Source organism: Setaria italica, chromosome III (genome assembly GCF_000263155.2).
Source record: "Setaria italica strain Yugu1 chromosome III, Setaria_italica_v2.0, whole genome shotgun sequence".
Taxonomy (NCBI): domain Eukaryota; kingdom Viridiplantae; phylum Streptophyta; class Magnoliopsida; order Poales; family Poaceae; genus Setaria; species Setaria italica.
The window spans coordinates 15,058,229-15,084,863 of NC_028452.1; the positions used below are offsets into that span (position 1 = coordinate 15,058,229).

General features: G+C 44.8%; 3 protein-coding genes and 1 long non-coding RNA gene across 5 annotated transcripts; 2 read left to right on the forward strand and 2 right to left on the reverse strand.

Moving 5' to 3' along the window:
* Positions 1 to 10,256: 10,256 nt before the first annotated feature.
* Positions 10,257 to 12,643, forward strand: LOC101754695 (E3 ubiquitin-protein ligase SIRP1). The gene is made up of 2 exons (XM_004961637.3): positions 10,257 to 10,589; positions 11,405 to 12,643. The coding sequence occupies exon 2, from the start codon at positions 11,421 to 11,423 to the stop codon at positions 12,420 to 12,422; it is 1,002 nt and encodes a 333-aa protein (XP_004961694.1). The 5' UTR covers positions 10,257 to 10,589; positions 11,405 to 11,420; the 3' UTR covers positions 12,423 to 12,643.
* A 1,861-nt stretch (positions 12,644 to 14,504) lies between these two features.
* Positions 14,505 to 19,805, reverse strand: LOC105914071. The gene is made up of 4 exons (XR_001163601.3): positions 19,675 to 19,805; positions 17,231 to 17,403; positions 15,232 to 15,333; positions 14,505 to 15,109 (listed from the first exon to the last, which is right to left on the reverse strand). It is a non-coding gene; the product is annotated as an uncharacterized LOC105914071 (long non-coding RNA).
* Positions 18,379 to 21,348, forward strand: LOC101755514 (myb-related protein 2). 2 transcript variants are annotated; one of them, XM_004961640.3, is made up of 7 exons: positions 18,379 to 19,268; positions 19,349 to 19,553; positions 19,626 to 19,702; positions 19,783 to 19,840; positions 19,918 to 20,005; positions 20,102 to 20,171; positions 20,490 to 21,348. In XM_004961640.3, the coding sequence occupies exons 2-7, from the start codon at positions 19,349 to 19,351 to the stop codon at positions 21,228 to 21,230; spliced, it is 1,239 nt and encodes a 412-aa protein (XP_004961697.1). In that variant the 5' UTR covers positions 18,379 to 19,268; the 3' UTR covers positions 21,231 to 21,348. The 2 variants fall into 2 exon arrangements, with proteins under 2 accessions (XP_004961697.1, XP_004961696.1); XM_004961639.3 differs by having other exon boundaries at positions 18,380 to 19,268; positions 19,346 to 19,553.
* Positions 21,349 to 21,880: 532 nt separating this feature from the next.
* LOC101755105 (uncharacterized protein At5g19025-like) lies at positions 21,881 to 23,180 on the reverse strand. The gene has a single exon (XM_004961638.3). It carries the CDS (start codon positions 22,907 to 22,909, stop codon positions 22,229 to 22,231), a length of 681 nt encoding a protein of 226 aa, XP_004961695.1. The 5' UTR covers positions 22,910 to 23,180; the 3' UTR covers positions 21,881 to 22,228.
* Between the last annotated feature and the right edge of the window lie 3,455 nt (positions 23,181 to 26,635).

Consider the following 26,635-nt stretch of genomic DNA (forward strand, 5'->3'; position numbering starts at 1 on the left):
TTCTTGATATCCTAGAGAGCTGCCAGGTGTAAGCGGGCCCAGCCCCGGGGGGGGGCGGGATGCCACAGTGGGGCTCTTGTACCTCTACCGAAAGATAGCTAATGGATAAAACTATAAAGTTCAATAAGGTCAAACGAGCTCATTATAGCACGCTGCAGACCAAAAGTTTATTTAACTGAGAAAATATTATCCACATTTTAAAAAAAGTTGTCAACATTTTAAAAAAAAAGTTGTCAACATTTTAAAAAAAAAGTTGTCAACATTTTTTAAAAAGGTTGGATCAACATTTATTCTGAAAAAGTTGAACCAAACATTTCTTTAGATTATGTTGAATCCAATATTCTTCAGGAAAAAGTTGCACCAACATTTTTCAAAGAAAAGTTGCGGCCAGCAACGTGACGGTGGACCCGCACGAGGGCGGCGGTAGCGTTAGGGGAGGAGAGAGAAGTGGAGTCTACGATTTTGATTTGATAAAGATCTGACGGACCTTGTTCGTTGCAAATATTGGAAGTTAGCACCTCTATCCACCTTCCGAAGGATGGATAGGATTTCCGCCCCCCTAGGCGTTGTGTGGGCGCGAACTGGGCATCGCATCAAAGAAGCATTGCGGCCGCCGCACTGGCTCCCTATTTATGCGGCCCATCGTTGTACAAGGATTACCATGGTGGACCGAGCCAGCGGATCAGCCCAAAAGCAGAATGAGAAAGGGGGGCTCCGATCTGTCTTTCGCAGATAGGATTATTACCTTTAAAGCCCATACAAGACCCAATTAATGCTAATCCACGGCCAGCAGCGTAGGAATGCATGCAGTCAGCCCAACGGAGCAATGTAATATATTTAATATTTTTCTGATCCGATTCAACAATAGTTGAGATGTAACTTAACATTTTATTTTAACATTTTCTCCAACATTTTTCTGATCTGATTCAAAAATAGTTAGTAATCTGATTCAACATTTTTCTGATAGATAGTTGAAATCTAACTCAACATTTCATGTAAATTGATTCAAGATTTTTAATCAACATTTTCCTGATCTGATCGAACAATAGTTTGAAATCTCATTCAACATTTCATACAAACTAATTCAACATTTTTATGATCATTCAACCATAGTTAAAATCTAACTCAACATTATATAAATTGATTCAATATTTTTTATTTCAAAATATAAAAATGTTGAAATAGGGCATTTTGAATGTTGATTTAAAAAACAAATATATCAACACTTTATAAAAATTATTGTATAAAAATATGTACCAATATTTTCCTTGAACTTTTTTTAATTCATCAACATTATTGGTCAACATATTTTTACACGCATCAACTTTTTTTTTTTGCATCCACCAATATTTTTTGGCTTAACGTATTTTGAGGTTCACCAACTTTTTTTACTTAAAAAATGTTGAGATAGTTCATATAGAGGGGACTCTAAAGTATTGATAGCCGCGTTTTCACTTATTATTCGAATATTTCCCGAGTGTTTAATCAATCCCCAGGCTACTATTGTTAATTTTTAAAAATACAACAAAACATAATCATATTGGATCTCATTTTGTAGTATTAATTCCAACAAATATTATGGTTCAATCGGAATCCAAAACGCATTTATGGTTCGGGAGAAAAATGAGATTAAAGTTTTGAACCGAAAAGGAATCTCACTTATCCACCACCATGCAAAAGCAACCAACCATGCTTGCAGCCACCCACACATGCACCGACACTTGTCCACAGCTCCACCCAACGCTCATGTGTTAGGCCCCGCTCCGATCTGGTTCGCTTAGTTATTGGGGCTGTTATTGAGCTACTATTGGGTTATATATGTTTAGTTATATATCTTCCGGAAGATGGATAGGATTTCCGGAGATGGGGTTGGTGCAGATCGGAGAAGGTTGGTGGGATTAATAGCCCACGGAACGTCCACCGGGCTGGCCTTAAAATATGAGCCCATGCTGTCGCTGAAACATTGATGCACGAGGAGGAGGACCTCGCCGGTCGCACCATCTAACTGACCATCTCCATTGAACACAGGAGCACAGCCCTCCCAACTTCACCAGACATTTTGTAGTGCCTTTCCGGGTCAGCACCGGCTGGTCGTATCTTCCCTTCAGACCCTATCTTGGCACGAGAGTCCAAATCAGCCGGGCCCTATGCAGCGTGGTATGGCATCCTCCCTGAAAGTATTCATAGGGCAGTAAGCGTGGGAGGAACATCGCTCATTGCCCTAGACAGCAATGGGTTCGTGTTATATAGGTATCAAAGATTCTGACGCATGGAATACAATAGATTGTTACAGACCTTAGAGTATACGGCAAGTACAAGCTAACAAACTACAAGCTGTATCTCTTAGGAACAGATATTCTCCAAATACATTTACAACTCTATCTCTAACACCTTCCCTCAATCTAACCTGTCTAAGTTTAGATTGCTCTTAAAGTTTTCTAGCTGTCGAACAGAAAGGGATTTAGTAAACCCATTTGCAACTTGATCTCTGGAGGGAACATAATCAATTTCCAATAGTTTCTCAAGAACTCGTTCTTTGACAAAGTGATAATCAACCTCTATGTGTTTTGTTCTTGCATGAAACACAGGGTTTGCAGATAAATACTTTGCTCCTATATTGTCACACCACAACTTAGCAGCTGTTGGACTTGGGACTCCCAATTCCCGAAATAATGTTTGTATCCACATAATCTCAGCTATTGCATTAGCAATAGCTTTATATTCTAACTCTGTGCTAGATCTTGACATTGTTGGTTGCTTCCTAGCACTCCCAAAGACTAAATTTGTCCCCAAAAATATAGCAAATCCTCGTGTAGATTTTCTATCATCAACACAGGCTGCCCATTTTGCATTTGAAAAACCACTAACTAGTGTAGAGGCTGACTTAGTAATTATGAGACCAAGCCGCACAGAATACTTGACATATCTCAAGATTCTTTTTACTGCTGCCCAATGAACAATGGTAGGTGCATGCAAGAACTGACAGACTTTATTAACCGAGAATGCAATATCTGGTCTAGTCAGAGTCAAATATTGTAAAGCTCCAACAATACTTCTATATTGTGTAGCATCACTAGAACCATGTAAAGAACCTTCTTCTATGGTCAATTTCTCACTAGTTGACATGGGAGTATTAACAAGTTACCAATTCTTTTTACAAATCTGAAGCATACTTCTTCTGAGTTAAGAGTATACCATCATGTACCTTCGCAACTTCAATTCCTAAGAAATAATGTAGATCACCCAAATCTTTAAGTGCAAAGTCTTGATTTAAGTCCCTAAGCAATGCTGAAACAACCTTGGATGATGAACTCGCTACAATTATGTCATCCACATAGATAAGTAGAAAAATAATCATCTCTTTTGCTATAAAAGAATAATGAAGTATCTGCTTTGGATGACTTAAAACCAAGATCACTTAATTTTGTACTTGGCCTTGAATACCATGCTCTTGGCTCCTGTTTGAGACCATATAAAGCTTTGTCAAGCTTGCACACATAACCTGGAAGAGATGAGTCCTCATAACCAGGTGGCTACCTCATGTAGACATTTTCTTCTAGAAAACCATGAAGAAAGGCATTGTGTACATCTAGCTGACGTAAGCACCACCCTCGAGAGACAGCAATAGATAAAACAGTCCTAATAGTAGCAGCCTTTACAACTGGACTAAACGTGTCTTCATAATCTATACCGTAATGTTACTTAAAACCTTTTGCAACTAGGCGAGCCTTATGTCTATCCAAACTTCCATCTGCTTTTCTCTTGATTTTGTAGACCCATTTGCAATCAATAATATTTGTTCCTTTTTGAGGTGGTACTAGGTGCCAAGTTTTATTTTTCATCAACACCATGTATTCAACATCCATTGTATCTTTCCAAATTTACCATTCAAGGCTTTATCTAAACTTTATGATTCTACTGTAGATGTGAAGAAACCATATTTAATAGTGCCATCAGTATATACCTTAGGTTTTCTGATCCCACTTTGCGAACGTGTCTTTGGTTTGTCTGCAACAGGAGGGGCTTAATGCACAGGTTCTATTGGTGCCACATCTAGAGCATCAGCCTCGGACACCACATGTTCTGCAGTAGAGTAAGGCAGCGCAGCAGATCCTGTAGGCGATGTTGTAGAAGCACCCCCTTGATCTCGCGCTTGAGCTCGCAGAATGGGGCAGCATGCATCGCTGCCCAGTTCACCAGGCATGTGCGCGGGAGCCGTACGCCGCACAGATGCTGGAGGGGATCCGCTGCCGCTTGCAGAATGCAATACCGGGGAGGGTTCGGCCTGGATTTCAGCGCCAGAAACCTCTCCGTGTTCAGCATGAGTAGCTGGATTGCTACGTGCATTTCTAGCTGGCAGTACCTATTCCTGATTTCAACAATAGCTTCACCAGAGACAGTAGTTAAATTAGGACTATTACTCATACTGGAATCCAAAGTTTGATCACCCCCAATGCTAGCTGGTCTAGAATTTATCAAGCTAGACGAGAGAAGGGAAATTTCTGCTCGTAACTGGGCTCCTGCGTTGGGGTTAAGGTGGGAGAACGGAAAGACCGTTTCATCAAAAATCACATCACATGAGATATACACACGTCCGGATGAAATTTCGAGACACTTAAATCCCTTATGTAGACTGCTATACCCAAGAAAAGCACGCTGCTTCAAGCGAAAATTGAAGCTTGTGTGAATTATATGGTCGTAGGTTGGGATAGCAAGCACAACCAAAAATCCGCAGACAGGACTAATTAGGTTTTTGATGAAAAAGAAGTTCAAAGAGAGTGGAATTCTGAATAACTTTACTAGGAACCCGATTAATCAGATATGTTGTTGCAAGCAAGGTACTAAATAGCGTTTAGTGTTATGGTAGTGGACTAGGGTTGGTGTAATGGATCGCAGATAGTGGGTGCTATAGCAGACGCTAAGTCGAAATAGCGGAATTCAAAAAATAGTCACAATTTTAGAGCATATATGAATATTAACATCAAATTTACTTAAAAAAGTAAAAATTTAAGTTAGCCTTTACATTATACGGTAAGAATCACGAATAAATAGATATAATTAAGATGTATGGATATATATATTAATATTAAATTCTCATATCAATAAATAAAAAATTCATTTTTCATCTCATAATCCTACATCATTACCTACATAATCCTTTTAAACATTATTATTACCATTTGATTCATATTCATATATCACTTGAATCATAAATGTAGCAAATAGCGGTCTAATATGAGCAATAGTAGGCAATAGCGGACATAGCGGTCGCTAAGTCCAAACATGCTATCTTGGGTCTGCTACCTTGTAGCGGTAGCGGTTGCATATTGCTACCGCTATTGCCGGCGCTACGAATGCTATTTAGTACCTTGGCTGTAAGAAAGGCTTCATCCTAATATTTTAGGGGCATAGGGGCATGAGCAAGCAAAGCTAGGCCAACTTCAACTATATGACGATGCTTGCGCTCAGCTACACCGTTTTGTTGATGAGCGTGAGGATAAGAAATTAAATGAGCTATCCCCACTTTATTAAAAAAGGAATTGAGTTTTTGATATTCCCCTCCCCAGTCAGTCTGAACAGATATGATCTTACGATTAAATTGTCGTTCAGCAAAGCTTTGGAACTCATGAAATTTTTGAAAAACTTCAGACTGAAAATGAAAAAGATAGATCCACGTGAATTTACTATAATCATCAATAAATCTAACATATTATTTCTTTCTCCCAACTGAGTCTGGTGCTGGACTCTTGACATCTAAAAACACAAGTTCCAGAGGATACTTTGATACACTGGAAGACTTAGGATAAGGCAACTAATGACTCTTTGCTTTCTGACAAGCATCACAAATAGACTCACTTTTAGACTCGACTAAACAAGGGAGATTATTGTTACTAATGACTTGCTCAACAATGGATGAAGACGGATGGCCTAGACAACTATGCGACCTTGCAAACGTGGGCTTGGTGGCTCCAAAAGCTTGTTTAGATGGAGGCAAAGAAGGAAGTGGATACAGTCCCTTGTGACACCTCCCTCTAAGTAGAGTATTCTTCGTATCCTGATCCTTGATTAAAAAGAAATTTGGATGAATTTCAAGGAAGTAAAAAGAAATTTGGATGAATTTCAAGGAAGGTAGAATTATCAAAAACTAGACGACACAAGATTTTTTGAAGCTTCAGGAGTATAAAGAACATTATTAAGATGTAGATCACGACTAGGGGTTTTAACAATGGAATGACCAATATGACTAATGTCCATACCTGCTTCGCTGGCTGTATGAATCTGATCTCCTCCATTGTACTTGACACGAACTATGAGTCTGTCCAGATCACCAGTCACGTGGTTTGTAGCTCCCGTGTCAACATACTAGTTGCAATCTACTCCATAAGATCTTGTTGCAGCAGCTACAAGTTTTTGATCAGGAACAAAATTTTCATCAAACCTATACCAACAGTCAACTGCCATGTGTCCCCTCTTGAAACACACTTGGCAGATAGGCCTTTTGTCGTTGTTGCTGTTGTTGCTGTAGCTTCCTGCATTGTTGTTGTAGCGCTGGTTTGAACCAACAGGGCCGCGTCCACGCCCTTGACTAGGAGGGCTGGGAGGTCCACGCCCAGGGGCACACATGCGGCCACCACCTCAGCCACGGTTTGCACCTCCTTTTCCTTTGCGGTTCACCATATTTGCGGATGATCCTAACTGACCACCATCTTGCATCAGCTCTAGTCTTGTCTTGAAGGAGAGCATCTGGGCATATAGCTCATCCAGGGAGATAGCACCGGTTCTGGCCACCACTGCTGACACTAACGGATTGAACTCGTAGTTCAAACCTGTCAGTATATACTCCACCAATTCTTCATCATCAAGTTCTCTTCCGGCAGCCGCCATCTTGTCGTCGTAGGCCTTCATCTTTGTGAAGTACTCAGCAACCGTCATGGACTCCTTTTTGGTGGTTGATAGTTAAAGCCGTGTGTTCACTGTTCGTGCACGCGTATGGGAGGAGAAGATCTCTTGGATCCCCCCATACCTTGGCAGCAGTCTTCTTGGATGCCACTTGAGACAGTACGTCCCTTGAATCCGACCCGAGAAGAAAGCTAAGGACCTGCTGTTTAGTAGCCTTCCAATCATCGAGAAGTGGATTGGGAACCTTGTCTTTGCCGCCCGCTGTCTTACCGTCGATGAGTGCTGCTGGAGCTTCTATGGCGTCGGTCAGATAGCCTTCAAGGCGCGCGCCTCGCACCGCTACTAACACCTGCGCTTCCCATAGCGCGTGATTATTCTTGGCTAGCTTCTCGGTAATGGTGTGGCTCGCCAATGGATTGAAGAAGCTAAAGTTGGAGGAGCTGGCCACGGTGGTTTGGAGGTGAGGCTATAGATTGGTTTTGGATCTGTATACTATGAAAGTATTCAAAGGGCAATAAGTGTGGAAGGAACGCCGCTCATCGCTACGGGTTTGTGTTATATGGGTGTTAAAGATCGTGACGCATGGAATACAATAGATTGTTACAGACCTTGGAGTATATGACAAGTACAAGCTAACAAACTACAAGCCGTATTTCTCAGCCATACCTCTCAGGAACAGATATTCTCCTCATACATTTACATCTCTAACACTGCCTTCGTCGCCAAGGCCTCCAGAGGCGCGCAGCTAGTGACGCTGTTCTGCCCGTCTCGAGGATCTGGCTGCCCTACTCCGACTGGGGTACAGAAACCGACGATCAAACGGAGGTCCATCGGATTCGACTTCATGTCGTTATAGACGCGTGATTACCAGCCATGGGCGCTAGAGCACGAATCGACAGCTGATCATCATAGCCATAGTAGAGCGATCACCGCGCGGGTTGGCACATTGCAGGGGAGGAACCGAAACCGAGGAGAGGGAAGACAGATGATGAGCTAGCAGCACGAGGCGGAGGAGGAGGGCCCGATGCGGCTGCTCCCCGACGACGTGCTCGCGGACGTGCTCCGCCGCGGCGCGCCGCGCGTCGTCGCCACGTCGCGCCGCGTCTGCACGGCGTTGCGCGCGCTCATCGACAGCCGCAGCCTCCTTCGTGAGGACCTCGTCCCGCGCTCGCTGGCGGGGCTCTTCGTCAACTACAACGAGATGGCCCTCGCAGAGCTCTTCCGCCCCCCCTCCTCCATGCAGGATCCCGCAGACCACTACATGCCCAACGCCTGCGTCCGGGGCCACTGCAACGGCGTCCTCCTCCTCTTCCACGGCCTGCTCAACCCCGTCGCGTGGTGGTGGGCGCCCCTGCCGGAGCTCCCGGCCCAGCATTCCACCAACAACATGTGGTCGTGTCGCCGCACTACGAGGTGCTCTTGATCCCAAGCGTTCCCCGTTGCAGCAATCATCCTTGGGCACGGCGTGATCAGGTTGTTCAGCACGTAGAGATCAGCGCGGCGCTGTTGGAGTTAGAGTGGCCACCGTCACCGTGCGTGATGAACGTCTTCTCGACGGTGACCGGGCGATGGACGGAGAGATCGTTCAGGCGTGAAGGCGAGGCCGCAGGAACCGTCGCCGGCATGCGAAAGGGTGGACCATGGCTTGACGGGCGTCAAGCCGTGTATTGGCGTGGGGTGCTCTACGCCCATTGTGAAATGGATTTTGTTATGAGGTAAGACGCGATGCTTCTTTAAGAACCATCTTCTTAATTTCTTATGTTCGAGATCTTTCTTCACAAAAAAAATTACTCAACTGAATTACGTGATTGATGAGTTCTTTTGGTAAATGCTATCTTTTGTTGCAGGATATCACTGTCAGACAACACATACCGGATGATCCGACCACCATGTGGTATTGAAATGTGCGAATGCCCGGAGCTTCATCTAGGGAGGTCTGAGAAGGGAGTTTATTGTGCATATTTCGATGATGAACGCCAGCTCCGGGTTTGGATCCTTGACGAATCATGCGGTCGGATGGCGTGGGTACTGAGGCATGAAAGCAGTTAACGGGCCCTGGGTGCTGCAAAATGCTAACCGTTGCGAATGCGACGGCAGTGAAGGACCAGTAGAACATGAATCTGAATGGAATTCAGATGACGAAGATGTTCTCAACACTGAAGATAGGGTCGAAAACCACCCGTTCAAACGTTTTGGCATCCTTGCATTCCATCCTTACAAAGAAATCATCTTTCTGCATAGACGGCTGGACAGAGGATTGATTGGCTTATCACTTGAATACCTCAAAACTTGAGAGCTTGGGTATCAAATGCCCAATAAATTACTAGTACAATGAGACCATGCATCCAATAGTGTTTTCCATACACGCCTTGTACAATGGCAGAGTTGCCAGGCAGTTCGTAGGTATAATAGGATAGGAACACTGCTAGCAGCCAAATTTTGTCTTCTTATATCACATATTGATCTCCAAAGAGAAATAACATTATTGGAAGTGACCAAACCACCTACAATTCTATTCTCTGCATTTTATCCTTTTTCGTATATTAATAACCACCGGATCATTTCTTTCTATCAGCTAGCTAGAGTATAGCTCGGTTTAGCACAACGGCGGGGAGAAGCGCTTATCAAATAAGCTGCACAAAGATGAAAAAAGCGCTCCCCTAAGAAGCAGATTTGATCCCGTTTGAGCGTTTTAGTACAAGTGGGAGTGGTGGAAAGAAACGTTGACTAGAAAAAGTTGAAAAAAAACGTACCGATTGGCTGCTAGTTTCAGCTTATCTTGACCACCATAAGTAAAATTTAAATTGTTCCCAACAAGACCGTAGCTCGTACCAGTATCAGTTTGGTCCATGTCAGAGTCCAAATTAGCCGGAGCAAGCGGGCAGTGTGGTATACCTTCGTCGTTAAGTCCTCTGGAGCGAAGTTTGTGCTCCACGCCGTGTCCGCCAATATTGACTGACCCGGCAGGCAGAAGCCCGAACTGAAACGAGGTGAGATGAGAAGCAACTTGCGAGCGTTTTCGTTGCCTGGATAAGGGTGCCGGTGACCTACTGGCCTTGCGCTCGGTCAACGCCACGCCCTGCCACAACAGTGCCGGAAATTTCTTATGAAATTACGCATACCTTCAAGTATCCACTAAATCCGTTAATACTTGCAACTTTGGTTTTCCCCTCTCTTTGTTTATTCAGGAAAAAAACGAGTTGGATGTACGTACTCTGATGATAACTTTACTTGGTACAGAAAAATATTTATTTTTTAGTTAAAAAGAAAAAACTAGTAAGGAAGAGGCCAAGGTCTGGGCTGGAGGATTAGCTGGTAGGCACCTTTGGCTGAAAGGGAGGTTTTATCAGCCAAGCTGCGAATTACGGGTGCTAAACCAGATCCCTGAAACGCAAAAGGGACCAGGGCAATTGTATGCTTCCAAGTCATAACAATCTTTATTGGTTGGAGATTTGCGCCGGGATCAAAATAAAATATCCTTTTCTCCGTTTAGAGCCGGGCGACGACGATGGCCTCTAGAGAGTAAAGAATCCAGCATGCCACCCACCTGCCCCGTAACTTGTTCTTGCTCGTCTTCATCAACATCATCATCCTACTTCCGCCGAAGCAACCAAGGACGAGAGGCGGGGGCGGAGGACCGCCGCCGCAGCCCAATCCGCTAGGTGGGGGAGGGAACCGCCGGCGCAAAGGTCAGTCGTCTCGTCTCTTCTCGTCTTTCCCTTCTTTTTTTCCCTTAAAAAAAACGGTGTTTTTGGTGGGGGCGATTGGTCCCGGTGCACGAAATCAAGAACCTTGAAGGCGATTGGTTTTACTTCTTCTTTTTTCCCCTTGGATAATATCTTGTGTTGTCTGAGGAAAGGGATCGCCTTTGTTGCTTGTGGTCAGATAGATTGGGGATTTCTCGAGGGAATTGTTCGGGGAAGATGAGTTTGCAAATAAGAGTAGTGCAATGTGAGTGAATCTCGAGCGGACAGGGAATTAAGTTTCGCGTTCGTGTCACCCAATGCCTTCTGATGGGTTTTCAATTCCTTTTTTTTGGAATAGAATCTTGTTCTTCAAATAGAAAGTATGGAATTGAGACCCGATTCTTCAACTAAGAATCTCGACTCCTAATCTCTGCCTTCCCTGTCTCCAAGATCTGCCAGTGCGCCCTTGTCTCCAAATGGGCCTTCTCTTCAGGACAGCTTGATACTCCTGTTCCTAAAGAACCAGAGAAAGTCTTAATCTTCGTATTAGATGCAAAACTTAGCTTTGTTCTTATTCTTGATGCCAATTTATGTAAGATCTCCATGCCTGCCATTGCCGAGTGAAGTTTAGTCACAAATGGGCACTGTAGTCATCATCTTGTTTCATTTCTTCTTGATAAAATTGTTGTTTAGATGCTGCACTTACTCCTATGGATGATGAGTTGATCCTTCAGTTGTTTGCTTGGGAATCTCTACAAATTACCCTTCAACTGCAGTGCCTTGTTGACGCCTTTTGTTTGTGTGCAATACTTGATCAGGGGAAGGATTTGGACGATGACAGAAGCTGCAATTACAAGGTATTGGTGCCATGAATGTGAGCATGCCGTTGACATTGAGGAGGCCATGGCCGAGGAGATCAAGTGCCCATTCTGTGATGGTGGATTCATTGAAGAGATGATTGGCGCGGAATTTGAGGGGTTGGCTAGCCAGCGGTCAGAGCGGGATTCATCACAATGGGGAACGTCTGACAACCCCTTTGAGCAACCAGGAGGGACGGCGGACAGCGAGGATGATGAAGAAGAAGATGATGATGATATGGGCCGTGAGTTTGAGGGTTTCATCAGGAGGCATCGACGGGCATCAGCTCTTCGTCGGGTACTTGACAGCATCCAAGACGACCTCAGGGCTGACAGGGAAAGAGACAATTCCATTCTGATCAATGCCTTCAACCAGGCCCTTGCTCTGCAAGGCTCAGTGCTTGATCCTGATGAGGTCCGGGATGACCAAGGCACATCTAGCAATGATGATGGTTTGCTGGAGGAGTATGTGCTGGGAGCTGGGCTGAGCTTGCTACTTCAACATTTGGCTGAGAGCGACCCAAACCGGTATGGTACCCCTCCTGCGAAGAAAGAGGCAGTTGAGGCTCTGCCCACTGTCAAAATTGAAGAGGTTGTCAGCTGTTCAGTTTGCCTTGATGATCTTGAGCTGGGGTCCCAGGCAAAGCAGATGCCTTGTGAGCATAAGTTTCACTCTCCGTGTATCCTTCCATGGCTTGAACTCCATAGTTCATGCCCTGTGTGCCGGTTTGAGCTACCATCTGAAGAGACGAAAGACTTGAACGAGCCAAGCAGTGTTGTCAGAACAGAAAGCATCCATGAGGAAGTCAGAGCTGATGGCCCTGGGAGTGTCAGTGAGAGCAGTAACAGAGCTTGGGCCCTTGTTCCTTGGTTCAATGGGCTATTCTCAGCACCTGAACCGCAAACTGCCAGAGGTGCATTCACCGATCAACAGCCATCTTCAGCTACTGGAACGAACCCGAATGCTGGGGAAAGTTGATTCCATCCTCCTTTGTGAATAATGCTCATACATCTGAGAATAGCAATGAACCTTGTTGGTAGAACACTTTTTTTTTTGTACTGATAATCCTTCTTGGATGAATCGCAAGGTGCAAAGTTTGTGGCTGTTTTGTTTTATGGTTAATTATCATTTAACCTTTCTTGAGTTCATTGCTGCTAAGTCAATCTGCAACCTGCGTAATGCAATCATTTGCTTTCTTCAAGTTCACTGTCTTGAGCTAATGGCAGTTTTTAGATGCTTGTGAACATGAAAGTAGAGATAAACCTTGTCATCTTCAATTCTCGTGGGAAATCTATGGGCACCTTTTTTTTGAGAGGGGGGGGGGGGGGGGGATCTATGGGTAGGGAAGTACAGATGTCAATATCGAGCAAGGCAACCTGTTCAAATATTGTGAGGAAATTTGAACATCTGGTTGAAGATTTTGAGAATTTCTGGTGGTGTCTGTTGCTTTGATGGAATGCCTTTGGGCAATTTCCTGGAATCTTATAATCTTTCATGCAAAGAATTTGTTCGGTTGTCCTTATTTCTTGCGCTTACCAGTTGAATTGTTTTGGGTACCAGCTGTTTTTTTCAAGCGAATTCAATGAACTGAAATTTTCTAAATACTAGGAGAACGCCCTCATCTTATTCATTTCCTCTGATGCTTCACTTGTTATAAAACAAGCCCTTAGTGGAAATATGGCAGCTTGGACTTAGAAAGGACCTTCCTGCTCGTACGTATTTGTGTGTCGCATCCCCTTCTCTTGGTGCAGGTTCGAGATACATTCTTGATGAGCGACCATGAGAAGAACAGCTTCCGCCTGTCTGCTCATTTGTAACCACGGCTTCTTCCAGATGACTGGCTGGTAACCTCTCCTTTCCCCAGAAAGGAAAAAATGGCATCGTGTCCACTGACCACGTTAAACGCATCCACATCGGCACACGTTTTTATTTTTTAACCTGGCAGTGGCAATCTTTGCGTCGATTAAGGGCCTCGGGGTGTAGCCCGTGGATGTGATTAAAAGCGTGCTTAGTGGCCGCGGGATAGGGGATCTATGCCCGGCCGGCCCTTTGCATCGCTCATCTTCTAGCCATTATTCGTCAGGGAATGTACGAGGTGCCCGAGCTAGGCATGGACGCGCATGCAATCTGCAGATCAGTGACAACCGATCTCCTCCAACTCCAAGGATTCCCAAACTGTTTCAGGGTTCGAAGAGCCTCCTAAGATTTCCAAACTGTTTCAGGGTTCGAAGAGCTGCTGCTGCCGGGTGCAAGGAAAGCCAGCCGGCTTCTTTTCCAGTGTGCTCCATCCAAGGTTAGCCCAAGCCGAAATTTGTTTGGCAGGGCGGGCGAAGTGAGGTGAAGTAGCCAATGCGTTTGGTTTACACCTCTCGCCTACTTCTGTCGCTGCCCGGCACTGGCCTTGGCCGCCGAACGCGGGACGTGAAATCGTGATGCCCTCCCGCCTGGTGCTTTCGAGTTCGCTATCGGGACGGGAGATTCTGCGGCCGCACCGCCGCGGACGGACACGAAGCAGCTGACTTCCTCCGCGCGCCGGGCGCTTTGTTGTTGCCCAATCGCCGTTGCAAGGTCGCGGTATACAACGCAAGGCTCCCCGTGCGCGGGCTCTGAACTTTTGATCTCCTCCTGATCCTGCTTGTCAAAGCGAGAAGGCGAGAAAGATCAAAGATGCGCCCGCGGACCGTGACAAGCACTCTCGCCGCCGTTTGCTCTGCATCGTCAGCTCTGGAGGTGGATGGTTCTCGTCCCCTTTTTCGCTGCAAAAGGACAGCTACCAAGTCTGGTTCTGTTACTAACCAGGCCTGATTGTCAGGAGCTCGTGATGTTTCTGCATGTTCCGGTAGCAGTTGGCACAAGGTGTAGACACGGAGGCCAACGGCTGACGTGTCACACCAGCACGAGAACCTGTTCCAACCACAAAGCCAGCAAACGTGAGATGCTCATAGTCTCCGTTCCAAAAGATGTCAGCCAGAAACGTAAGCTGCCAGCCTCTGAAAGCTTCAAATGCGTAGATACTGACCATAACATCCGTGTGTATCGTCAATAGATGCTGAACATGAACATAGTATAGCTTATTTTCGCCTTTATAGCCAGAATTTGACCAAACCAACCGAAACGTTGACCAACAAGCGTTTACAAGACAACAATTGGCATCGAAGGCGGTCGTATCACCCGGCAAACCATACATTGTACTAGGCACAGCTAAGAAAGGTATATAAAGCAAAATATTGACCGTTCCGAAACGGAAATTTTAGCACCACCCAAATATTAGATGTTTCGATAAGAATTTACACATTCCCAAGGAGGGAGAAAGCAAGGTGGAAGGGAAGTAGCGCCTCCAAATTTTCAATAATGCCTTTGCTGGAGTTGCTCTTAGGCAGTGCTAGATAGTCACCCGGGCTCTCTTTTCCGGGCCCAAAGCAAAAGCCTTCCAAAGAGAGAGATCAGATACCTGTGGAACCAAAAAGAGGGACATTGACTGAAAACCCTCTAGCTAAGCTCCGTTTCAAAAACAATACTAATATGTGAGTGATAATAGTACAGGAAACAAAAAGGAAGTTTTCAATGGCCATATTTGTAACGAGTTTGGAAAGTTAAGAGCAGAAGGACAACCATACACGTACGATGTAGCATGTTTTCAGCAAGTAATAACATGGAAAAGGCACCTGCAATAAACCAGGAGGCGAAATGTGGAAGAGTTACGATTCCAGGAATATTGCTCGTGACAACAACTGATGTCAATATGATCTTGGAATATTGGAAAGAGGGGCAAACCAAAAGCACTGACCAGGACTAGAAATGCCATATGCTCCAGCGATGCTCCCAATGAAAGAATATCAAAGATGTTCACCTCATCACCTCAATTTGATTTGCTTTAACCACATATTTCCTTCAAACAAATCCAAGCATTAGCACACAGCATCAGTGCGCATCATACATGTACAGCTATAAACAAGGCACGAAAATATAGAGTGCCAATTTGGCATTAGATGCCATATCGGGAATGAATCCTTCAGGTGCTTCCTCGCTGCCTGTGAACTGCAAGAGCATCACATAACCACTAGACCAGACTAGTTGCTCAAAGAGCATCCCAGAACAGTAACTATCACTAAGCGTAAGATAGTCGCCGCCGTGATAGTTTATTTGCATTCTCAGGCAGCATATGTTCCGTGAAAGCCACAGAAAGCTTCTTTGTCGCACAAGGAATATTGAGATTAGGATGCTGGCAAGGCGAATAAGAAAAAAAGATTTAGGTGGATTGATGAGAAATGCACATTGACAAAAAAGCATAGCCCATCGGAAATGTGCAGGCAACTTGAGGATGAATACATGCCAAGGACACTGAAGAAAGAATTGATGCCTAAAGATAGTTTGAGCTCAAGAATCTATGTGTTCATGGAGCTCATGGTGTCTGGACAAAGACTCGATCCAATAATGAGTAGCTTGTGCAACTGGGTTGCATTATCCATAATTGATTTTATATGTTTCAAAAAAAATAATTGATTTTAATTGGCTGGTATTCTGCTCTGTAGGGCCAATTTATAAAATATGATTGAAAAGACTGGATGGAAAACTAATCCTGCACTGGTGTACTCCAGAGTCCAGACAATGGATAAGGTTTCTAGGCCCAAATCGTTTGATCTCAGCTCAGTTATGTCAGACCAGTTTGGTCAGCAGCCATTGCCATAGCCAGCTCCCAGTAAACACTGTTCAAAGATGTGGAGTCATATGCAAAGCTACTAGACCAGATGATATCGATCATTCAAATATTCAAACTAGTTTTGTTCTGAAAGTAGTGGGTGCTAGGCAGAAGGCAAGGTGGCTCCTAATATGCATAATAACCATGCTAAGCTGGCAGGTAGGCAGGATATATGGAAATTAGGTGCCCACATATCACCTAGATGGCTGCCTTTTCAAATACATAATTTGTACATCCACCAATTTTATCAGTTCGCTGCTCTGCTGCACCAATCAGATAACATCACTTCTTGCAGTTGAGTTTTGGTGATAATTATCTATCTTCTGCAGGTTTTGGAGATCCAAAGATGAGGAATGCTAAGTTATCTACAAGCACAGATCATTTTCGTAGGAAACATTAATTTAACTCAATGATACAACACCAAAGTTCATAAGATCTAACTGTTTGTGTATTTTGAATCTTGTCACTGGACTGTGCTACATGGTTCCTACAGGCAGGAATAAAAATCATGTACTCCTACAATGAGCACATTTCTCAGATCCTTCGTATCCACAACGCATGAAAATAGACTGATATTCCCTTTAATCTAGTAGGTTTAACTTTCTTATATTTTTTATTAAAAAACACTGAATTTCCAATGACCAGCCAAACACTCTTATGCCCTTTCTTTCTGTTGACCATATAAACAAGTTGTATTGTTATCTGAGAAAGTAGCCATTGAATAACAATTGTTAGGTGTGCTATGATAGTTCATTGATAATATTTCCTACAATGTAACATGCTTAACTTTCTTATTACAAAAGGAAAAAACATATAATTTCGAAAGACAAACTGAATACTCTTATGCCCTTTCTTCCTACTGATAATATCTACAGGATCTCTTATTTTTCTAAGAGAAGTCATTCAATAACAATTAACAGATACACAGTGTGGTGGTCATGACTCCTTAGTTCAAGCAACTCATTCCACTAGCCTGCCTGCTACTGAACCGACAAGGCTCTACGCTTACAGAGATGTGTAGAGGCAACTCACGTAAAATTAGTTCATAGAAACTAGCGCAGGAAGCTTCAGGTTATATGTAACTTACAATTCTAGAACTGCTATCCAGACCGATCTTTGCAGCTGAATATGCCCCCACAAGTGATGCTGCTTTGCAAAAGATGAATGTTACAGGATGATGCTTTGGATTCTTCTACCGATGACTTCTTTATATGCTGATAGCTAGACAGCCCACCTTCCATTCCAAATAGCATGCAGTCTCTGATCAAATTATCAAATGAGTAAGAAAACTAAATTGCAGAGAAGGAAATATAAACATATGTTTCCTGCTCAACTCCTCAACAAGAACTCAGTAAATACAATGATGTCACAAATGGCATAACCATTACGTCTTAGTGTCCCAATCACCATGAGAAAATTAGCAAACTATCAAACACTCTATTCTTCCAAAAATTCATGAGGTTTCTAACCTATTAAAAAATATATATTACAATAGGGGAAGTTATGGTTACTATCCCCCATGGCTATCGAAGAAAGCTCTAAATGGGAGGGGACCCATCAATATCAACAGAAACAGTGAAGCAGAAAGAGAGAGATGTTCCATCCTTAATCGAAGAGCTTCAATAATGTAAGATTAAAAATCTTACTAGTGGTCTTGAATGTCAACATATGTTATTGGTATGGTTCTAATGAGGCACTTCTTCAACCAACCAAATGTTATACGGATATCTAGAGTAGAAGCACAGTGAATAACCATAGTTAAATAGCACACATGAAACACAATGTCCTGAATTCTCAAGCATACTATATACAAGGAAAACACTTATTCTTACATACATCAAGAACATATCAATAGGAACAAAAATAGCTAAATGTGGAAAAACTCTGACATGCTTGTTTTGATTTCAGGAAGATGACAAAACTAAGACTGGAAAAGCTACAAAGCAGTTCTCTTATGCACTGTATGAATTGATAGAATTTGATTGATGTTACTGTTTTTCAAAAGACAAAATGGGAGGGACTAGACTGGCCAACATTGGCTTACAAGTGTTTCCCTTAAAACTTGGTTAACTAAAAGACATGACTATAATGAACCCGTTACCTATGGTAGCAAAAGTCTGAAATAGTAATGATTGTGTAACATATACAGAAACATAGTACACAAGTACTCTTGCATTGACTGGCGATGATTACAATCAAAGTGGTCTTGTTCAAAAGGAGCTTATCCCACGTAAAGAGCATAAAACGCATGGCCCAAACTTTTCTGGACTGCAATGTGAATATGTACCAATCTTAGGAAAGGACACTGATGGAACTTATTCTTGTTCATATTCCATGCACTTTAAAGTAGTACAACGGACAGAATAAAATTGATATAAAAACTTCATTTCTGTAAGCAGAATAGCTCCTCCAAAAAGTATAACAGCAAGTGTCATCGTGTCGCTTAAACAAAATTAGCCCACACTGCATCCGATTCCACTATAAACAATAATTAATTTAATCATGTAACATAGTGCAGTAAGACTGAACCACATAGTGCAGTAAGACTGAATCATTCGTAAATACCAACAAAATAACCTCCAGCAAGCAGGATAGAGAAGCTACTCAAACCATTTTTCCCTGGTGATTCATAAGGCATAAATTCAGAATGACATCTTTCACAAACTGAACAGATCAGATAGCAGAATCGAATGCCAGAAAGCTACATATATGATAAAAGGGTAACTTGCTTCATCAATGGGTGTTTGTGTTTATCTCTATACATGCACACACACACTTAAACTGAATTAAACCAGTAGAATACACTGAGAGAAAAGTAAGGTGTACATAGCAGTCACAGGTTGAAAATCAAAATGAAAATTTCTATTTGGGTTATTGATTCCAGAATAGCAAAAGATAGCATCTTCTGTTAGTAGCCTTAAAGATTATTCTTTTGATGTTTGTTCCTAGATGCTAGATTCTATGTTTTCCCATATAAGGAGCACCTCGCAAGGCCCTCCTTATCAACCTGAGAAGGCCAAAAGGGTATCAACAAGCTTAAGGCAGGACAAGAGTGTGTTTGAGCTAGTCAACAGGAACAACTTCAACGTCTGAGAACAGAGAAAAGAGGCCACTGGAAAACAGAGGCAAGAAAGGTTCCAAAAATTTGCAGTCCCCCCTGTTTCATTGATATAACTTCTAAAAATTTGCATTCATTCTACAGCAGATGTATCACCAACATCAAGGCCCGAGTGAGCTCTTCACTACAAGGACATCCTTTCCAATGGAGCAGCATCTGTTTTTGCGTGGGGGAAATGCCCAAGGAGATTCTGGGCTGGTTCTCTCAACTGACGCTAAACCAAGGCTGAAATGGACACCTGAGTTACATCAGCGATTTGTAGATGCAGTCAATCAATTAGGTGGAGCTGAGAGTAAGTATAATATTCTTATCTTCTCAAGGTACAGAGACCAGCTGAATTCTAATATTTCTCTTCATCACCCAGAAGCTACACCAAAAACAGTCATGAGGCTCATGGGCATTCCAGGACTCACCTTGTACCATCTGAAAAGTCATCTCCAGGTACTTGAGAATCTGAAATCCTCCTGGTAAAGATGATATCTGTAACTGTGGGAGTAAACATTATTTTTCGGATGTTACAGAAATACAGACTTAGCAAGAACCTCCAAGCTCAAGCGAATGTCAGTACATCAAAGAATGGTAAGAACAAGTTGTAACTCCCATCTTTATCATTATAGAAACAGCATGAGAGTTAGCAACTTGTTACTGATTTGCAGCCATAGGATGTACAAACATTGCTGATAGGATGCCTGGAACAAGTGCACCAACAATGAGCAGTACAAATGCCATTCCACAAGCAGAGAAGTAAGGACTCAGTGGTAACACTGTAATTGAGTGTAATATGAAAAATGAAGTAATAGTACGAAAACTGAAGTAATAGTCTCTTTTCCTGGGTGCAAGGACTATTCAAATTGGTGAAGCACTTCAGATGCAAATCGAGGTTCAGAGGCAGCTAAATGAACAGCTTGAGGTGAGTTATTGGCACCAGCGAGACAACACACTTTTATTTCAGATCTTTCACTTGGTGGATAAGGTAGATCGAAATAACATAGAACTCAAGCATTTTGCCTAGCAGTCCCAAACTTCCAAAAGAGAATAATAAGAAGGTCATGAATTCCAAATTACCTCCTATAATCTGCACTTAACTCCCAGGATGACAAAATTATTTACTATCTAGATTATCTGATATAGAACCAAACATTTTTCATGTTCCAGCAAAGTCACATTTAGCGTCTACAAAATAGATTACTGCTGCAGTGATTCTGATCTGAAGTTGCACTGGCAACAGGTGCAAAGGCATCTACAACTACGAATAGAAGCCCAAGGGAAGTACCTACAGGCAGTTTTAGAGCAGGCACAAGAGACACTTGGAAAACAGAATTTGGGTCCTGCAAACCTTGAAGATGCAAAAATAAAAATATCAGAGCTGGTATCACAAGTATCAAATGAGTGCTTCAGCAATGCAATTACAGATATAAAAGAAAGTTCAAGTGTGCATAGATTAGAGCCCAAACAAATCCAGTTTGTTGAAAGCTCAACAAATAATTATTTGACTGCAGCTGAAGGATTCATCAAGGAGCACAGACTACACCATCATGGAGTACTAAAAGCACATGATGATAGTTCATTATTTTGCAGAAAAGGATCTCATGAACATGAGACCCCGTTGGCCCTTAACAGAAGCTTAAGTGAACGTAGGATGGCTCATTTGCAGATTGAGAACGGGTACAGTAAAGCAGAGTTAGGGTATGAAAATGATACAGAGATGGCACCTGAGTATATTGGACCTCCAAAGAATGGTGGAGGTAGCACCAGCAGTTCGGCGTCAGGAAGCAAAGGAGACGCAGAGAAGCCATATCTCGAAGAACCAAACTGCACGAGACAGGCGGTTGAATATCCCAGAGAAAGCAAGCTACTAGACTTTGGGCACTCATGTCCGGGGAAGAAACTTGACCTGAACACCCACAATGTCGACGACACTGATCAAGCTTACAGACATTTTGATTTGAATGGCTTCAGCTGGAGCTGATAATATGTAAGATGATCAAAGTGAAGAAATGGAATTACAAATAATTTCTTCCAGCATTGATGAGACCATTGATACATGATCAAACAACATATATAAAGTGGTGTCAAGGCATCATTCATATCTTTGAGTTTTTAGGATAGGGTACAGGAATGGTATTTGCTTTGGGCCATCAGCAGTTTACTCAAAAGTGAAATAGAAGTACATGAACAGTCTACTTAAGAAAGCACGCAAATAAAACAATGAAATTAGATTCCATAGGATATAGCATATGAAGTAGATAATAGCAACAAAGGGAATGCCAGCATTATAAGAAACCAAGAGAGACAAATTGAGGAGTATTCATCAACATAAAGAAAACACCATTTTTCCAAGGTCAAGCAGTGAGAAAAACAGAAACAGAAAAAACATGGCATCTCAAATAGCATTGCTAAATCAATCTAGTGGCACAAATTATGTGTTCCACCACAGACCTAACATTCTAAACTATCGGCTTAATAAACCTTGAAACAAAAAGGAAAAATGCATGAGTTGCTACTGAGGGACTACTGCTACCCTTGCTTGGTAACATTTTAGATAGCGTATAAAAGTACAATAGGAATGAAAGCAATTTCTCCAACCAGCCATCAGCATTCGTAGTCATTGCCTAGTAGTAACACAGAATAAAACCAGCATATATTAATTAAAAAGATATGGTAATTCAGATGGCATAAACGAGTTTCCAAGTAACCAAAAAGGATCTGTCTCTGCTGCACTTATTTATATACGAACAGGCAACAGCCACTTATTGTCATAATCCAAGGAATGGTCGCTGATGACATTGTATCTACCTCCCCTTTATTCCTCTCCTTATGCGCATTATACTTACTACGACAGCAGGGAACTGTAATAGTATTATGTATGTAGAAACTGTAATCATTTGCGATGGAGCAGCCACGGTAATGATTCGCTCATTATTTCTCGCCATGGTAGGAGGAGAGAAGAGCCTTCGGTTAGCCTCCCTACTTCTTGATCCGGCGCACCTTCTTAGCGCCCCAGACCTCCATCCTCTCCTTTGGGCAGCCGCACGGCGCGCGGAAGATGAGCACGGTGCGGCCGTTGGGCGGCGCCATCTTCCTGAGCACCGCCTCGAGCTCCCGGTGGTCGTCCCCGATCTCCGACGCCGGGCGCGCAGCCGCGGCCGCGGCCACACCTCCCCCGGCGTGCGGCAGGCCGCGCACGCACTCCTCCGTCTCGAGCTGGATGTCGTACTCGACGGCCTTGCGCAGGCCGCGGCACCGCGGCCTGCCGCACCTGCGCGCGCGGTGCGCCGCGGCGTCCCACGCCAGCACGGCGGCCCCCGCCGCGACGCCCGCGGCGAGCGGCACGCAGGGCGCCGCCGGGTGCCGCGTCGTCGCCGCGGCCACCGCGTCCCGCGCCTCGGCGGCCAGCAGCCGCGCGTAGGGCGCGGCGAGGAAGGCGAGCGCGGCGAGCGACGCGAGGAGCGCGAGCGCGTCGACGACGGCCAGCGGGGAGTGGTCGCAGAGGGCGGGGAAGAGCCGGCCCCGGCCCCGCGGCCGCGACGACGAGGAGGAGAGCGACGCGCGGCGGGGGCGCGGGGAGGAAGGGTCCGATGAGGAGGCCCTGCGGCGGTGCTGCTCGAAGGCGCGGAGGAACTCGATGAGGCTGCGGCAGTCCGCCATGGCGATGGCGGGGCGGGGTGGTGGTGCCGAAATGGAAGGGAATTTGGGATCGGGATCTGAAGGGTGGGGCGCGTGGGGCGGTGGGGGCCGAGCCGGTCGCGCGATCGGGCCGGCGCTCGCGTCAGCGCGGTGCCGCGCGTCGGCGGCGTCGGCGTGCGCGTGATGCCTTTTCTGTTTCGTGGCGCGGGCAGTTCGTCCTGTCGCAGGCGTGGTGAGCGCCGCGTGAGGCACTGGGCGCCCGGTCACGTCCGGCGCGCTGGAAATGGCCCTGAAGCTTCCGGTGTTTACGATCGGAAACGTCATTAAAATGTCACCCTCTCTCCATCGTTCTGAAACTTTTCCACTAGCTTGAAGCAATCCTACCGGCCACCTCGCACCTCATGAACTTGCGGCGAGGCCGCTCGAGATGCGCAACGCTAACCAACCACCGATCACATGCCACCGCCTGGCTGCGGAGGTCACGAGGAAGTTGCAATTTTAGGACTCCAAACAACGCGCTTCGCTATTATAGGACTCTACACGTTGACATCGCTAAAATGGTTCTCGAAACGTTGGCACTTTGTTATACATGACATTTGGCACTTTGTTATACATGATATTTGATGTTTTTAATCACTTTTCTCAACTGAAATACATGTATTTTGTCATGAGAAGATCGCATTACCTTCTGCCTGATATCCTGATCGATCATGATAAAATATCGGGCAGAAAGGCAATACGGTCTTCTCACTTGAGAAAAGTGATTAAAAACACAAAAATCATGTATAACAAAGTGCCAACGTTTCGAGGATCATTTTAACGAAGTCGATGTTTGGAGTCCTATAATAACGAAGCGCGTTGCTTGAAGTTCTAAAATTACAATTTTCCTATTTTTCACGAGCCATGCATACAAAATCCTTGCGATCGTGCGCCGCACATTTGTTTGCATGTTTCCTGAACCCGTGCGCATTTCTAGCAAGTTTTGTTGGGCTAACACTGAGGGCTGAGGCCATCCAGACCAGACCTTTCCAATATTTCATGTATTGATCATTCGATCAATTAACTGGTTTATGACTTGAGTGCTCACATCGTCATGGACCCGTTGTCTCGTTCTCTCTCTCTTTCCTAAATGCAATCACCCAATGCAGGCATCAGTGGCAGCGTTTCGAGCCTTACGAAGGGTAGGTCCCTTAAATAAAAGGAAGAAGAAGAGTCATTTTTTTTCTTTTTTTTTTTGAAAAATCGAGGACGATGAAGAGTCAAGAAAGAATGGATAGTTGTCCTCGGGGAAAAAAATAACCCGTCAAGCAGAAAATAGGCCCACTTAAGTGTGTGGGCTTACTACATATACCAGCAGACTCTGAATTGTATGCTACCGGGCCAAACAGGAGGTATTATAGGTGACAGTGTGAGAACGGGCCGCTGTCGTTCGGGCCGAACAGAAGGTTCACGCGACTTGGCCCATACTGTGTTGTCAGTTGTCACAGAGGGGGTACAGTACTTTGTATTCTTGCAGAGTACTCGTACTATACTCTATAGATGTCAACGTTTTCCTAAGCAAAAAAAAATCCAAAGACATAAGAGTTTTAATGCTGCAGTAAAGGTTGTGCGGTTGTGCCGAGTCCGCTTGAAGAATCGATGGATCAGATGGCAGTACGTATCACTTTCAACTTGCACGCTCCCGAAACAGCAATCAGCTGTGTCTCTCCCGTTCTCCTTTCTCCAGCTTCAGCACTCGAAAGGCGAATCGGAGGCGACCGCCGCTCCGGCGCCACTCCCTCCGGTTCCCCCTCTTCTCTGGTGGCCGCGTTGGCGCCGGAGAGGAAGAGGATCCGGGGGAGTTGTTTGTCCGGCTGTATAGCTCCTAGTCTAGCTTAGATCTAGATAGGGTAGCTTGTGGTTTCCCATGTGGGTGCTTCCGCTTGGGGTTTTTGCTGTGCCGGCTTCCTCCTCTGTCGAGCCGTCAGTCGATGGTCAGGGGAGCGCGCGGCGCGTCTTGCTCGGTTTCGTCTCCGGCGGTTGCAGGTCCTCCAACACCGCCGGTGAGTTTAGCCTGAATTTTGTTGTTCTCCTGCTTTTCTGCGAAAGGGTGGGAGATCTGGGCATCCCTGCTGGGTTGTCTGTCTGGGTTGCAGTCGCCGGCAACCCTGGACTGCTGTTCCCATCGGTGGCGGCGGATCTGTGGTCTTCTTTTTCTTGGCGAAGTGATGGCCGATGTGCTATTACCGAGATCGAAGCGTCCAGGCGAGTCCCGGGCGTGGGCTCTTGCGGCTTAACCAAGGCTTGAAATACTTCGTTCAGGGAGGAAGAAGATCTGCTCGAGCTCCGGCGTCTGTCGGTGGAGCTCGCGCGTGAGGATGACGATGAGAAGCTGCTGGAAGCTGTGCGCGCGCTGTAATTTTACTTTTTCCAGGGGCTTTTCTGGTAAAGGGTGGCGATGTACTGTGCTTCTATACAGGTGTAATTCCCTCCAGTACGTATCGGCTTGGCGAACCTCGATTTGTGTATGGATGATGATTCGCTTCTGACTTCCGAGGGCAACCAACCAAACGTCAAAACGAAGCACGGAGCCTCAGTGCCCCACGTGTTCCACCAACCAAAAACACGGAGAGCGGCCGAAACGTATCCGCTACAAATCCAACGTGAGGCAACCGCACGGGATCGACCGACCGCGTGTATCTCCGGTCGCCGCCCGCCGGGGCACTTTTGCGGCGCTGCCGCCGCGGAGTTAGAAACGGCGGACTTAGGGTAGTCCGACATTGATGATAGTTTCTATCCCTCTTAATTATCATGTCAACTAAATCATTTCTGAGAGAGGAAATTAAGTCCTCACGCGGACTAATGATCAAGAAATCAGCGAATCTGTCTTGGGGAGATCCAAGTAGTTTCTTCTTACTTACTGCCGAATCCTTTGCGCTTGCACCGCTGCTACCCATCACTCGAGCTCCTTTACATGATGCACAGAGGATCTGGTACTAGAAGGGAGAATTATTGGTTGGATTTTTGTTTAGACTCTAGATAAAAAAGTTGCATTGTGAAGAATAATTTTTTGATACAATATCCTAGACTATGAAAAGTAGGTTGGTTTCTCCCATTGCAACTGCTCTTATTGCTTAGGCAGGGAAAAGGCCAAAAGCGCGGCCGCTTTACAGACCCTATATCCACCGCCGCCTCCCTGCACTCACCGCCGGCGTATCGTATCGTACCCTAGCTCACCACCCCACTCGGCGCTCCTCGTCGGCCGCCGCGTTCGTCGATCTGGAAATTGAAGGGAACAAAGCACAGAATCAAGGAACATCTCGTCAGGGCATCGATGCCGATGCACACCTGTTGGTCTCTTGGGAAGCTAAGCAACGAAGATATGTTCAAGCATATTAAACACAAGAATCTGTATCTATGTAACGGGACGGTCGGCGGGCGGATATGTTAGAATCCGGGAATATATGCTGGTCGAGTAGTAGCAGATAGGAACGACGTATCCGACGATATATGTCGAGAGATGCGGATAGGGCAGTCCCAGCCCATGACTTTCATAATCAAAGTTTATATTGCCATGTCAGCAAGAAACTATGAGGGTGTTTGGGAGGCATATGCTAAATTTTAGCACATACATCGGATGTTTAGATACTAATTAGGAGTATTAAACATAGCCTAATTACAAAACTAATTGCACAACCCCTAGGCTAAATCGCGAGACGAATCTATCAAGCCCAACTATTACATGATCTGATAATGTGGTGCTACGCG

What these genes read in the sequence shown, in the direction of transcription:
- LOC101755105 (XM_004961638.3), bottom strand. Translation starts at nt 22,909, where the DNA reads ATGGCGGACTGCCGCAGCCTCATCGAGTTCCTCCGCGCCTTCGAGCAG.
- LOC101755514 (XM_004961640.3), top strand. Translation starts at nt 19,349, where the DNA reads ATGTATCACCAACATCAAGGCCCGAGTGAGCTCTTCACTACAAGGACA. An exon ending in TGTCAGTACATCAAAGAATG is followed by an intron (nt 19,841 to 19,917) that starts GTAAGAACAAGT and finishes ACTGATTTGCAG; the next exon opens with CCATAGGATGTACAAACATT. An exon ending in AGCTAAATGAACAGCTTGAG is followed by an intron (nt 20,172 to 20,489) that starts GTGAGTTATTGG and finishes CACTGGCAACAG; the next exon opens with GTGCAAAGGCATCTACAACT.
- LOC101754695 (XM_004961637.3), top strand. Translation starts at nt 11,421, where the DNA reads ATGACAGAAGCTGCAATTACAAGGTATTGGTGCCATGAATGTGAGCAT.